At 33.8% G+C, this 12936-nt stretch overlaps 2 protein-coding genes across 3 annotated transcripts in view; both read right to left on the bottom strand.

Moving 5' to 3' along the window:
* Positions 1 to 1656, bottom strand: part of DAW1 (dynein assembly factor with WD repeats 1) — a 71059-nt gene extending 69403 nt beyond the window's left edge. The window contains exon 1 of the mRNA XM_074298493.1: positions 1536 to 1656. The gene's annotated coding sequence lies outside the window, so the exon portion shown is untranslated. The remainder of the gene's footprint in view (positions 1 to 1535) is intronic.
* Positions 1657 to 7044: 5388 nt separating this feature from the next.
* CCL20 (C-C motif chemokine ligand 20) lies at positions 7045 to 12018 on the bottom strand. 2 transcript variants are annotated; one of them, XM_074307690.1, is made up of 4 exons: positions 11869 to 12018; positions 11073 to 11184; positions 9372 to 9446; positions 7045 to 8429 (listed from the first exon to the last, which is right to left on the bottom strand). In XM_074307690.1, the coding sequence occupies exons 1-4, from the start codon at positions 11990 to 11992 to the stop codon at positions 8396 to 8398; spliced, it is 345 nt and encodes a 114-aa protein (XP_074163791.1). In that variant the 5' UTR covers positions 11993 to 12018; the 3' UTR covers positions 7045 to 8395. The 2 variants fall into 2 exon arrangements, with proteins under 2 accessions (XP_074163791.1, XP_074163790.1); XM_074307689.1 differs by having other exon boundaries at positions 11073 to 11187.
* Between the last annotated feature and the right edge of the window lie 918 nt (positions 12019 to 12936).

A 12936-nucleotide genomic window follows, 5' to 3' on the forward strand; every position in this document is an offset into this window, starting at 1 on the left:
AGGCCAAACCAAGGAGAATATTTGTTCATTCCTTTAGGAGTACTACGTTTACTCAAGAAACTTGCCAGGTTTCTGGGATAAACACAGACCTGCAATAAAGGATATTTATTAATCAATACACAAAAAAGGATGGCCTTCCAACTTCTTTGTGTTTTCCTGGCATCCCATCAGATAACTGCAAGCACATTCTCATGTTCTCAGCAAAAAGTTACACAAAAGTCATGGCCGAGACTCATTTAAGATTCCTTACTCACTAGGATTCAAAATGCTGCGTCCGATGATATGAAATTACTCCCATTACTTCACAGGTCATGGATTCCAAATCCAACACTCTCGTCAAAGACTATCAGCTCTTAAATTTGCTGAGTTCAATTTATACTTAATATGTACTTATTAAGTTTTATCCAGTGAGGAAATTGGGAAGGGGAAAATAATCAGCTGCAATAGTATTTCAAGATTGTTATGATTTAATATTAAAATATTTCAAATTTTATACATCAGATGAATGGATAATGTATTTTAAATTTTTAAATAATTAGTTTTTGACCACAAGATACATTCATACATCAGACTAAATGTGACTAGAGAAAGAACCTTCAATCTGGAAAGCCCTGGATTCAAGTTCTACCTGTGACACATACTGGATGTGTGAATCCTGGCAAATCACTTAACTCTTAAGTAATTAATGGCTGCTATAAGATTTCAGAGATTCTATAGGTATTCAGAGTAGGTGCTGACCTGAATTTGTACCAATATTCTCACTGGGGAATTTACTAAACCAAGGAAATCACAGGTCAAACAAATTTATTAATGTTCCTCTTTCCTCAACAAAACTTTGTTGTCATTGTTGAGTTGTTTCAGTCTTGTCCAACTCTTCATAACCTCATTTTGGTCATTTTGGAGTTTTCTAGGCAAAGATACTGGGTGGTTTGCCATTTCCTTCTCCAGATGAGGAAATTGAAGCAAATAGAATTGCATAATTTGCCCAGGCTAATAATTGCTTGAGGCCTGATCTGAACTCATGAAAATGAGTTTTCCTGCTTCCAAATCCTGTGCCCTATCCATTGAGTCATGTAGTTACCCTTGCAGAGAAGGTGCTTATCTGAATTGGTACAAGAAGCTTTCTCATTAAGAATTCACTAAACCAATGAAATCACAGATCCAGTCTAAAGTATATTTTAAAATATATTAAAGCTTTTTTATTTTCAAAACAAATGTATAGATAGTTTTCAACTTTCACCCCTGCAAAACCTTGTGTTCCAATTTTCCCTCCCTTCCCTTAACCCCTTCCCTAAAGGCAAGTAATCCCACATATGTTAAACATGTGCAATTCTTCTATACATATTTCCACAATTATCACGCTGCACAAAAAAAAAAAAAAAAAAAAAAAAAAAATCAAATCCTGTACAAGTCACTTAACCCCAATTGGCTCAGCAAAAAGAAAAATCAGATCAAAAAAGGAAAAAAAATGAGAAGTAAAACAAAATGTTTTACAACAAAAAAGGTGAAAATACTATGTTGTGAACCGTACTCACTTCTCATTATCCTCTTTCTGGGTACAGATGGCTCTCTCCATCACAAGACCACTGGAACTGGCCAGAATCACCTCATTGTTGAGAAGAGCTACATCCATCAGAATTGATCATCATAATAATCTTCTTGTTGCCATGTACAACGTTCTGGTTCTACTCACTTCACTCAGCAACAGTTCCTGTAAGTCTCTCCAGGCCTCTCTGAAATCATCCTGCTGATCATTTCTTATAGAATAATAATATTCCATAACATTCATATACATAAGTTATTCAGCCATTCTCCAATTGTTGGGCATCCACTCAGTTTCCAGTTACTAGTCACTACAATAGGGCTGCCACAAACATTTTTACATGTATAAGTCCTTTTCCCTTTTTTGGGATCTCTTTGAGATACAGTAGAGACACTGCTGGATCAAAGGGTATGTACAGTTTGGGCTTAATTCCAAATTGCTCTCCAGAATGGTTGGATCACTCCACAACTCTATCACAATGTATTAGTATCCCAGTTTTCCCACATCCCCTCTAACATTCATCATTATCTTTTCTTGTCATCTTAGCCAATCTAAAACCTCAGAGGTTTCTTAGTTTACATTTCTCTGTTCAATAATGATTTAGAGCATTTTTTGGTACTATAAATAGTTTTAATTTCTTCATCTGGAAATTGTCTGTTCATATCCTTTAATCATTATTTATCAATTGGAGAACAGCTTGAATTCTTATAAATTTGAGTCAGTTATATATTTTATATATAAAACCCTTGGATGTACAATTTTTCTCCAGTTTATTGCTTTCCTTCTAATCTTGTCTGAATGGATTTTGTTTGTACAAAACCTTTTTAACTTAATATAATCAAAATTATCCATTTTGCTTCCATAATGTACTCTAGTTCTTCTATGGACAAAATTCCTTCCTTCTCCGCAGATCTAGAGGTAGACTATCCTTTGTTTTTCTGATTTGCTTATAATATTATCCTTCATGTCTAAATCATGAACTCATTTCAATATTATCTAGATAAAGGGTGCTGAGTCTAGCTTCTATCATAATTTCCAATTTCCCCAACAATTTTTGTCAAATAGTGAGTTCTGATCCCAGAAGCTGGGGTCTTTGGGTTTGTCAAACACTAGATTGTTATAGCTATTCATTATTTTGTCCTGTGATCCTAAACTATTCCATTGATTGACTACTCTATTTCTTAGCCAGTACCAAATGGTTTTGAAGACTGCTGCTTTATAATATAGGTAAGTCTGATATCATGAAGCTACCTTAATTTGCACTTTTTCATTAATTCCCTTGAAATTCTTGACTTCTTCCAGATGAAACTTGTTATTATTTTTTCTAGCTCTGTAAAATAATTTCTTGGGAGTTTGATTGGAAAGATTCAATTGAATAAGTAGATTAATTTAGTTAGTATTGTCATTTTTATTATATTAGCTTGGCCTACCCATGAGCACTTGACATTTTTCCCATTGATTAGATCCAACTTTATTTGTGGGAAAATGTTTTGTAATTGTGTTCATATAGTTTCTGTCTTTGCCTTGACAGGTAGACTCCCAAACATTTTACATTATTTACAGTACTTTTATTTTATTTATCAAAGCTTTTTATTTTTCAAAACATATGCATGGATAATTCTTTGACATTAACTCTTGCAAAACCTTGTGTTCCAATTTTTCTCCTACTTCCCCCATCCCTTCCTCTAGATGGCAAGTCGTCTAATATATGTTAAACATGTAGAAATATATGTTAAATCCTCCAATATGCATACATATTTTAACAATTATCTTACTGCACAAGAAAAATCAAATCAAACCAGAAAAAAAAAAAAGAGAAAAAATAAAATGCAAGCAAACAACAACAAAAAGAATGAAAATGTTATTCTGTAAACCAAAGTCTCTTCTCTCTGGGTGTAGATGGCTCTCTTCATCACAAGATCATTCAATTTGGTCTGAATCATCACATTGTTGAAAAGAGCCATATCCAACAGAATTTATCATCATATAATCTTGTTGCTGTCATGTACAATGATCTCCTGGTTCTACTCATTTCACTTAGTCTCAGTTCATGTAGGTCTCTCCAGGCCTTTCTGAAATTATCCTGCTGGTCATTTCTTACAGAACAATAATATTCCATAACATTCATATACCATAACTTATTCAGCCATTTTCCAACTGATGGGCATCCACTCAGTTTTCAGTTCCTTGCCATGAAAAAAAGAGTTGCTACAAACATTTTTGCATATGTGGGTCCCTTTCCCTTCCTTTCCTTTCCAAGACTTCTTTGGAATATAAGTTCAGTAGAAACACTGCTGGATCAAAAGGTATGCACAGTTTGATAACTCTTTGGACATATTTCCAAATTACTCTCCAAAATGATTGAATCCATTCACAATTCCACCAACAATGTATTAGTGTCCCAGTTTTCCCACATCCCCTCCAACATTCATCATTATCTTTTTTTGTCATTTTAGCCAATCTGAGAGGTGTGTAGTGTTATCTCAGAATTGTTTTAATTTTAATTTCTCTGAACAATAGTGATTTGGAGCACCTTTTCATATGACTAGAAATAGTTTCAATTTTTTCATCTGAAAATTGTCTGTTCATATGCTTTGATCATTTATCAATTGAATAATGGCTTGAATTCTTTGAATTTGATTCAATTCTCTATATATTTTAGAAATGTGGCTTTATCAGAACTCTTGAATATAAAAATGTTTTCCCAGTTTATTGCTTTCCTTCTAATCTTGTCTGCACTAGTTTTGTTTGTACAAAAACTTTTTAATATAATCAAAATCATCTATTTTGTTATCAATAATTATTTCTGATTCTTCTTGGGTCACAAATTCCTTCCTCCTCCACAGGTCTGAGAGGTAAACTATGCTATGTTCTTCTAATTTATTGTAATACCACTCTTTATGTTTAGATCATGAATCCATTTTGACTTTATCTTGGTATATGGTGTTAGGTGTCAGTCAATGCCTAATTTCTGCCATAGTAGTTTCCAATTTTCCCAGTAGTTTTTGTCAAATAGTGAGTTCTTATCCCAAAAGCTGGGATCTTCTTATTTATCAAACACTAGATTAGTATAGTTATTGACTATTTTGTCCTGTGAAACTAATCTATCTATTTCACTGATCAACTACTATTTCTTAGCCAGTATCAAATGGTTTTGATGACCACTGCTTTATAATATAGTTTTAGATGTAGTACAGCTAGATTACCTTCATTTGCATTTTTTCATAAATTCCCTTGAAATTCTTGATCTTTGATTCTTCCAGATGAACTTTGTTATTATTTTTTCTAAATCTGTAAAACAATTTCTTGAAAGTTTGATTGGTATAGCACTAAATAAGTAGATTAATTTAGGTAGTATTGTCATTTTTATTATATTTCCTCAGTCTACCCAAGAACACTTGATATTTTTCCAATTATTTAGATGTGATGACCACATTAGCACCCTGGATACCTTAGAATCAGCTGGAGTCCAGGATAAGCAAAAGTCCTTGGTCTTTATTCTTGGTCTTTAGGGGTAGAAGTGAAGGGAAAGGACACAGGATCTCTGCAATCTCTCCTCTTCATGTCTCATCCAAAAGTGACCCTGGCTAGTCTTACTCCACCCTCTAGTCCCTCCTACAATTCTCTGTATACACCAAACAATTGGGCCAGCACAGAATAGTGGGAAGGGCCATTTTCCAAGCATATTCAAATAGAGTATTGTCCAATTGGTAATTAGCCTTAAGTGCTCAGTTGTCCGACCTCAGTGCATCAACTCAGAGTTTCAGCCCTTTGCAAATAAAACTTCTGACTTTATTTGTGTAGAAATTATTTTGTAGTTGTGTTCATATAGTTCCTGACTTTGCCAAATATTTTATATTATCAACAGCTATTTTAAATGGAATTTCTCTTTGTATCCCTTAGTGCTGGACTTCGTTGGTAATATATAAAAATCCTGATGACTTATGTGGGTTTATTTTGTTTCTTACAACTTTGCTAAAGTTGTGTCTTGTTTCTAATAGTTTTTTAGTTGATTCTCTAGGGTTCCATAATACTATCACATTATCTGCAAAGAGTGATAATTTGGTTCCCTCATTACCTACTCTAATTTCTTTAATTTCTTTTTCTTCTTGTATTACTAAAGCTAATAATTCTAAACAGTATAAATAGTAATGGTGATAGAGGGCAACCTTGTTTCATCCCTGATCTTATTGGGAATGGTTCTAATTTTCCCCATTATATATGATGCTTGCTGATCATTTTAAATAGATGCTACTGATCATATTAAGGAAAACTCCATTTATTTGTATACTCTGAAGTACATTATTTACAGAAAGATTTAATAATGCATGTCTTTTTTTCTTATCAAGATGCCTGTTTCAGTTTTGAGGGAGGGAAGAGAGAGAGGGGGAGGGCAAGAGGGAAAGAAAGAGAAAGGGAAGGCAAGAAAGGGGAAAAGGGGATGGAGAAAGGGAGAGAGAGAAGTTGACAGCAAGGGGAAACTGAAAGGCATTAGAGTTAAATGAATGGAGTTAAATATAACATTGCTGTAGAAGAAGAAAACTGTTAAAAGGGAAAATAAGAAAAGGAAAGTAGGGGGGAAAGGTTAAAGATTCAGACAAAAAGTAATTATGTAATCAATTTTGAAAGGAGATTTTTCTGGTTTGAGCCTTCCAAATAAAATTTCAAAATATTTAATAGTAAAATAAAATTTTATTTTAACTATTTTTAGATAAATATTTATGGGTTCTTTTATTTTTCTGCTTTTATAAATAAAAGTTATTAAACATAATTTAACATTTCTTAATAACTCTAAATCATCATGAACTCATTCATTGATTTGTGCAACATAGCTAAGGTGTCACTAAGGTTTAGAGATATGTTTAACCTTGTACTAAATGGTCCCATAATGCTAAAATCTATAAAGTTTTGCATTTTTTGTGGCTTTCCAGTATAATTTTGTATTCTTAAGCCAATCAACTCTCACTTCTGATACCCCATTGCCAGTACATTAACCTATGTCAGAAGATTCCTATTTCCAATTTGTTGGATGATGGTGATGATTTTAATATTTGCAAATTGATTTCAAAACATTATTTTCTTTTATCCTTACAATAACCTAAATGGTAGGTATATTATTATCATTTTTACTGATGAGGAAATTGAGGCAGGGAGAGATTAAGGGACTTGATCAGGATAATAAAGCAAAGTAAATATCTGAGATCACATTTGAACTCAGACCTTCCTAATTCAGGGATGAATTAAGAAACCAGATAGCTTATCTTGTTAGAATTGTATGAGAATCAAAGATTCTCAGTGAATGTCAAAGTGGCTCTCCTATTGAATAAGATAAGCAGGTACTAGTATATGGGCTATGTAAGCTCTTTCAATCACCCAGAATTTTATTTTATTTTATTTTATTTTATTTTATTTTATTTTTAGCTTTTTGCTCTGTTACAGATGGATGAGGTTGCCAGGATTTTACATTTGGATAAGTGAGACAATCAAATTTGAATCCTACATTGAGTATTAATTTATTTTTATTTTTGGTATCTGCTTAAAAATTGAGAACATTTACTTAACAGAGGTTCTCACATGTTTATAAGGAAGGCCCTACCTCCAGCAAGAAGATGTACTAGAAGACTTTTCAAGACATTTTTCAACACTTTGATGGACTCAAATCACTTTGATGGATATAATGTTTTTTAAATCAACTTCAACTTACAATGATAAATACAAGACATCACATCTTATAATATATGTCTCTAATTTCTGATTTGAATGTCTTTCCTCGAGTATTCCATTGTAATTCTTACATAATAAATTCCCATATGTGATGACTTCATATAGAAAGTAGAATGCTTTTTTTCCTCTCACTAAAATTTCCATGATATTGAAGTACAAAAATAGGGTATATAACTAGAAGAATGGTCAGTATTTTACCTATAATAACAAATTAATATTTTCCCATTAACTCTGTTGTAGATACTTGATAAAATTTAATCAAAAATCAGCCTACTTAGTTTTTTTGTTCATTCTTTTATTGTTAATAACAACAATTTTGCAGCATTTTCTTTTTTCATATAAAATTAACCATTGAATGAAAAATCAAACACTGGTTTAGAGTAAACCATAAAAATAAAACAATTCAAAATTCAAAAATTAAAGATAAAGTAGTACTTTAATCCTTCAAATAACTGAATATCAGGTAACAGCAATAATAATAACAAACTAGCTTACTGCTCTATGGACTTATTAAGGATCTACTACATGCCAACTACTATGCTAAGTGCTAGGAAATAGTCCTGGCCCTCAAGGAGCTTATATCAAGGAATACAACATGTACATATATAAGTATATGAAAATAAATACATTTCAGAAGAGGGGAGGCAGGAACTTCTGAGGGGCTCAGGAAGAACTTCATCTAGAAGGTAGCACTTGAGCAGAACTTTAAAGGAAACGTACAGTTTCCATCTAGTGGAAGTAAGAACAAAGTGCCATCTAGGCATAAGGGATAGTCTGTGCAGAGGTGCAGAGGGGGAGCTGGAGAGTGTGAGGAAAAACAAGAATGGCAGTTTGACTAAAACACAGACTGGAAATAGGTTAGGGCCAAGTTGTGAAAAGTTTTAAATGACAAACATTTAATGAATACATAAATTTTCTATCTATAAATACAACAACATAAAAGAAAATGTCAGGCTTTTATAAAATGCTTAAAAAAGCAAAACTATGATGCAATATGAATCAACTTCACTGATTGGATAGATCCAATGATAGCTAAATTAGATTGATGGTTAGCACACAAAGATGTGCAAGTAGAAGTTCCAACCTAGTTTAGGTTCTTCGGTTCTTCAGTCTTTTGCCAGTTCCATTTCAATTTGACTTTGACATCTTCTTGTTTCTGGCTCTATTTTTAAAAGAGAGAGAGAGAAAGATTCACACTCAGTGAAGCAAGTAGATGGGTGATTGCTAACAATCACAGTTGTGCCTGTCCATCAATGAAGCTTTTATTTTTATGAGTCACTAAATCCTCTTTCCCTTGATCTACTCTTGTTACCAGATACTCAAATAATTACCAGATCAATATCATGTCTATGAAAAAGGGTTCATAAATAACCCTATTTGTGATCATCTATGGAGCATAGCAGGGAGAATTCTAGGATTATGATTGTCTTCCTAATGGAAAAGGGAAGGGAAGTTTCTAAGGTATCATATTAAAAATAAATTAAATAAGTTATATTTAGGTAAATGTAAAAGTAAATCTTTGTTCTCCTAGGGATGGGGAGGTGGGAATATGACAGAAAGATCTCAGGAGCATTTTCAAAGTTAGGGCTCTAGAACCAGGAGATCATTATACATGGCAACAGCAAGATTATATGATGATCAGTCCTGATGGATTTGGCTCTCTTCAATCATGAGATGATTCAGGTCAATTCAAGTAGTCTTGTGATCAAAAGAGCCATCTACATCCAGAGATAGGACTGTGGAAACTGAGTGGGGATCATAACATAGTATTTTCACTCCTTTTGTTTTTGCTTGCTTGAATTTTGTTTTCTTTCTCATTTTTTCATTTTTGATCTGATTTTGGGGGGGGCAGCATGATATTTGTGGAAATATATATAGAAGAATTGCATATGTTTAACCTATATTGGATTACTTGCCATCTAGAGGGGGGGTGGAGAGAAGGGGGGGGGAATTTAGAACACAAGATTTTGTAAGGGTGAATGTTGAAAATTATCCAGTTAGGACTGTAAGTAGTGCATTGAAGAACCCCCAAAGACCAGAATGTCAGCAAAAAATACTCCCCATTCACATGCAATGTGAGACAGAATTATAAACTGTACAATACCTTAAAACTCTAAGGTTGTGTTTCACCCATCCTTCCTTTGGATCAGCACACACAATGAATCGTCTGGTATAAAAACTAGAGACAAAAAAAAAAAAAAACTTTAATGCTTTGAGCACCTTCTAATTTTCTTATTGTATTTTCAAGAGAAACTGCTTATTTAATGTATTTAAAACATTCAATTGTTTTCAAATCAAAATGAAAGTAACCATTAACTAAACATGTTGGTGGTAAGAAGAGAACCACGCCTATATTTGCATATTAGGAAATACACTGGATCCCAAGTTCAAGAAGAGCATTCTCCGCCTCCTTACATTCTAGTACTGATTATGATGAGAAACATAGTATTGTCACGTTATGTTAGCCCAGTGGAATGGGAAGGACCCTGGATTCAGAGTCAGAAGATCTGAGCTGTAGTTATTAAGCAAATCACTTCATTCCCCTGTCTTCAGGCAGAGTTAAAACAATGGCTTGTCAGGTATGTTGTAGACAGATATAAACTATATCAACTATAAATTGGATTAGATGTCCTCTAAGGTCTCTTTCACCTATGGACTTCTGAGACCACTCCAGGCTCAATTTTTCAACTCTAACTTGAAGATATTACTATTTACATGACATACTTCACAAAGGTGTTTGAGGAATATGTAAAAGCATGTATAAATATGTGAACGTATTAATAAATGCATAATATAAATGTATTTTTGTGTTTTGTGATTCTGTGATATTTTATGATTATGATTGTATGTAATATCTTATATTTTATAGAATGCATTATATATCCATCTTACGTTATTAAAATTTGAAGCTATTAAAGATTCTTGAACAATTTTATAAATATATTTTGAATATATCATTACTTCCAATTAACATACATTATGAAGTAGCATTACCATGTAATTTAAAACTCATAGATAAAGCATCATAACACAACTGTGCCTTGATATTCACCTATTTCCTTACACACATTATTCATCTGGGAGAAGCCCCAAATAATAATGTTATCTTTAGCTTCCCTGGCCATGACAATATAATAACCTCTATGTTAAAATACTAAGATTCATTGGTAGGGATTTCTACACAGAGGAAGACCACAAACTATCTATAACAGTCTGAGATTTGTCTGAAGCTCAGATAGGTTACATGTTAGAAGTGGAATTAGAATACAAGTCATCCTGATCACATAAATAAAGCCCTCTATCCAGAATGCTACATTATTTCTCTGATCAATATGATCTGCTATTTTAAAAACGAGAGGGTTGCTTGCTATACATCATATACATAATATGCACAGGCATGTGGCTATTTCACCAGCTGTTTCTCACACCTGGAATTCTCTCACTCCTCATCTTTGTCTCTTCTATTCCTTGACTTCCTTCATGTCCCAACCAAAACCATTCAGTGAACCTCTCCCAATCCTTAAGTCCAGTGCCTTCCTTTTGTTAATTGTGTCCCATTGTGTAATTATTTGTACATATTTGTTTGCTTAATTCATTTTGACCTACTGGAGGGCCTTTCTTTGTATTCCTAGCACTTAACACAGAACCTGGCACATTGTAGACACACTTAAATGCATATTGGCCAGTTGACATTATATCTGTTTACATGAAGTTTATTACTAATCTGGAGTTCTAAAATGTAAAGTTGAGGTGAACTTTCAGTGTTTCTGTTTTAGCCATAGAGATTTCCAAATTCAGCACTTACATGATGGCATCAATATCACAGGCTTCATAGGACCACTGTTCTTCATAGCTTTTGATCAATTTAACATGCACAGGACGTTCTGTATATTGAAGGCAGCAATCAAAGCTGCTAGCTGCTGAAAAACAAGAAGAATCGATCATTAGGAATAATGTCATCTTATGATAGATAAGCTAAGAACAGTGAAAGCTCTAGGGTATCTAGTGAGATGGACTCATTCAATATATCTACTACTAATTAGCTGCATTAACTTTTTTAGTTAAGAGTTATATTGCTTTCATTCCCTGCTCTTAAGGGCTAGTTTCCATGTTGGTAGAACTTCAATCAGTTATTTCTATATGAAATCTTAGGAAAAGTCTCTATCTTTCAGGAGACTATAATATACCAAGGAAGGGATACACAATGTACAATTATAAAGTACCGTTCGATATCAATTATGACAGGACAAAGGAATTATCTCATCAAAGAAGACTAGGAAATTTTGATGGGGAGCTTTCAGCTGAGTAGCTCAAGGAAGACTTCCTGGAAGTGATGATATCTGAACCGAATCTTGAACCCCAAAAAAGGCAGATAAATCCGATTCTATCTGCCTATCTCCAAGTGTTATCTTGTTGCTCTCCAAACCTGTTGTCCCTGCTTCCCTTCCTATTTTTGCATTATATACCCAGGAAAGACCCTTCGCCCTATCATCCCATTTCAAGGATGTCATGATCTTGGTCTTTCAGTATGAACTATTTGCAAAAAAAGAAAAAAAGAGTCCCAGCATTTTGCAGTCTCTTGTAAAATGAGCATCACTCACCTTGAGACTTGTCAAAGTGGCAGAGCAGCAGCACAATAATCAAAGGTGCCAGCATCAGGATCTTGCTCCCCATTTGGTTCATTTTTCCACTCTGTGCACTAATCCGTTGGGGCCTGTGGCTCATGTAAGTACACTGAAAGACAAGCTAATTTAATCTGACAGCTGTAGCAAGCACTCAGAAGTCAACTTGCTTAATATAGAGCTAGTGAGCTAGCTGGGAATGTCCCACAGAAGGCGTGTTCTTCCATGGGGCTTTCCCTCACACATGAACCTGCTCGAAAGCTTCCTTCTTTTCCCAAGGAAATAAAATTATATGGGAAAGAAAGAAAGAAAGAAAGAAAGAAAGAAAGAAAGAAAGAAAGAAAGAAAGAAAGAAAGAAAGAAAGAAAGAAAGAAAGAAAGAAAGAAAGAAAGAAAGAAAGAAAGAAAGAAGGAAAAGAAAGAAAGAAAGAAAGAAGGAAAGAAAGAAGGAAAAGAAAGAAAGAAAGAAAGAAGGAAAAGAAAAGAAAAAGAAAGAAAGAAGGAAAAGAAAAGAAAAGAAAGAGGAGGAGGGAAAAGAAAGAAGCAACATTTTAAGTCCTTTATCTAAAGTAAGACTTTTCTGAGATGATTTGCAAAGAGAGTAAGACATGCCTCATGCCAGAGAAAAACACTAGCTCAGTTCTCAAGAGAATCTGTTCTATGACAAAATCAAGGTCAATCCCACTCAGTGACATTCCAACATTCCAAGATCAACCTAATATTATTTTACTGTATTTGCTTTCTATAAGCTTTCAAGGAGGGGGAGGATAAAGTGGGATGCCCAATGAGCTCTTGCATAATGTTCTATATCTCATGCCAGGTATTGAATTCTAGCTAAAGGACCCTGAAGTCCTATTCTACAATCTAGAAAAATATTGAAATATTATTGGAATGCTTCGTAATCCTCTTGTGGGCGGATAGAGGAAACCTCGGAAGCTGAACTGGCCCTAAAGTAGCAGCACTTTGAGATCACAGCAAGACTAATGTTACAGGAGTCCAAAGATCAAATTTTTGGCTGGTTTAATTTCACTTCAAATGGACAAAATA

Source organism: Sminthopsis crassicaudata, chromosome 3, assembly GCF_048593235.1.
Source record: "Sminthopsis crassicaudata isolate SCR6 chromosome 3, ASM4859323v1, whole genome shotgun sequence".
In the NCBI taxonomy this organism is placed as follows: Eukaryota; Metazoa; Chordata; class Mammalia; order Dasyuromorphia; family Dasyuridae; genus Sminthopsis; species Sminthopsis crassicaudata.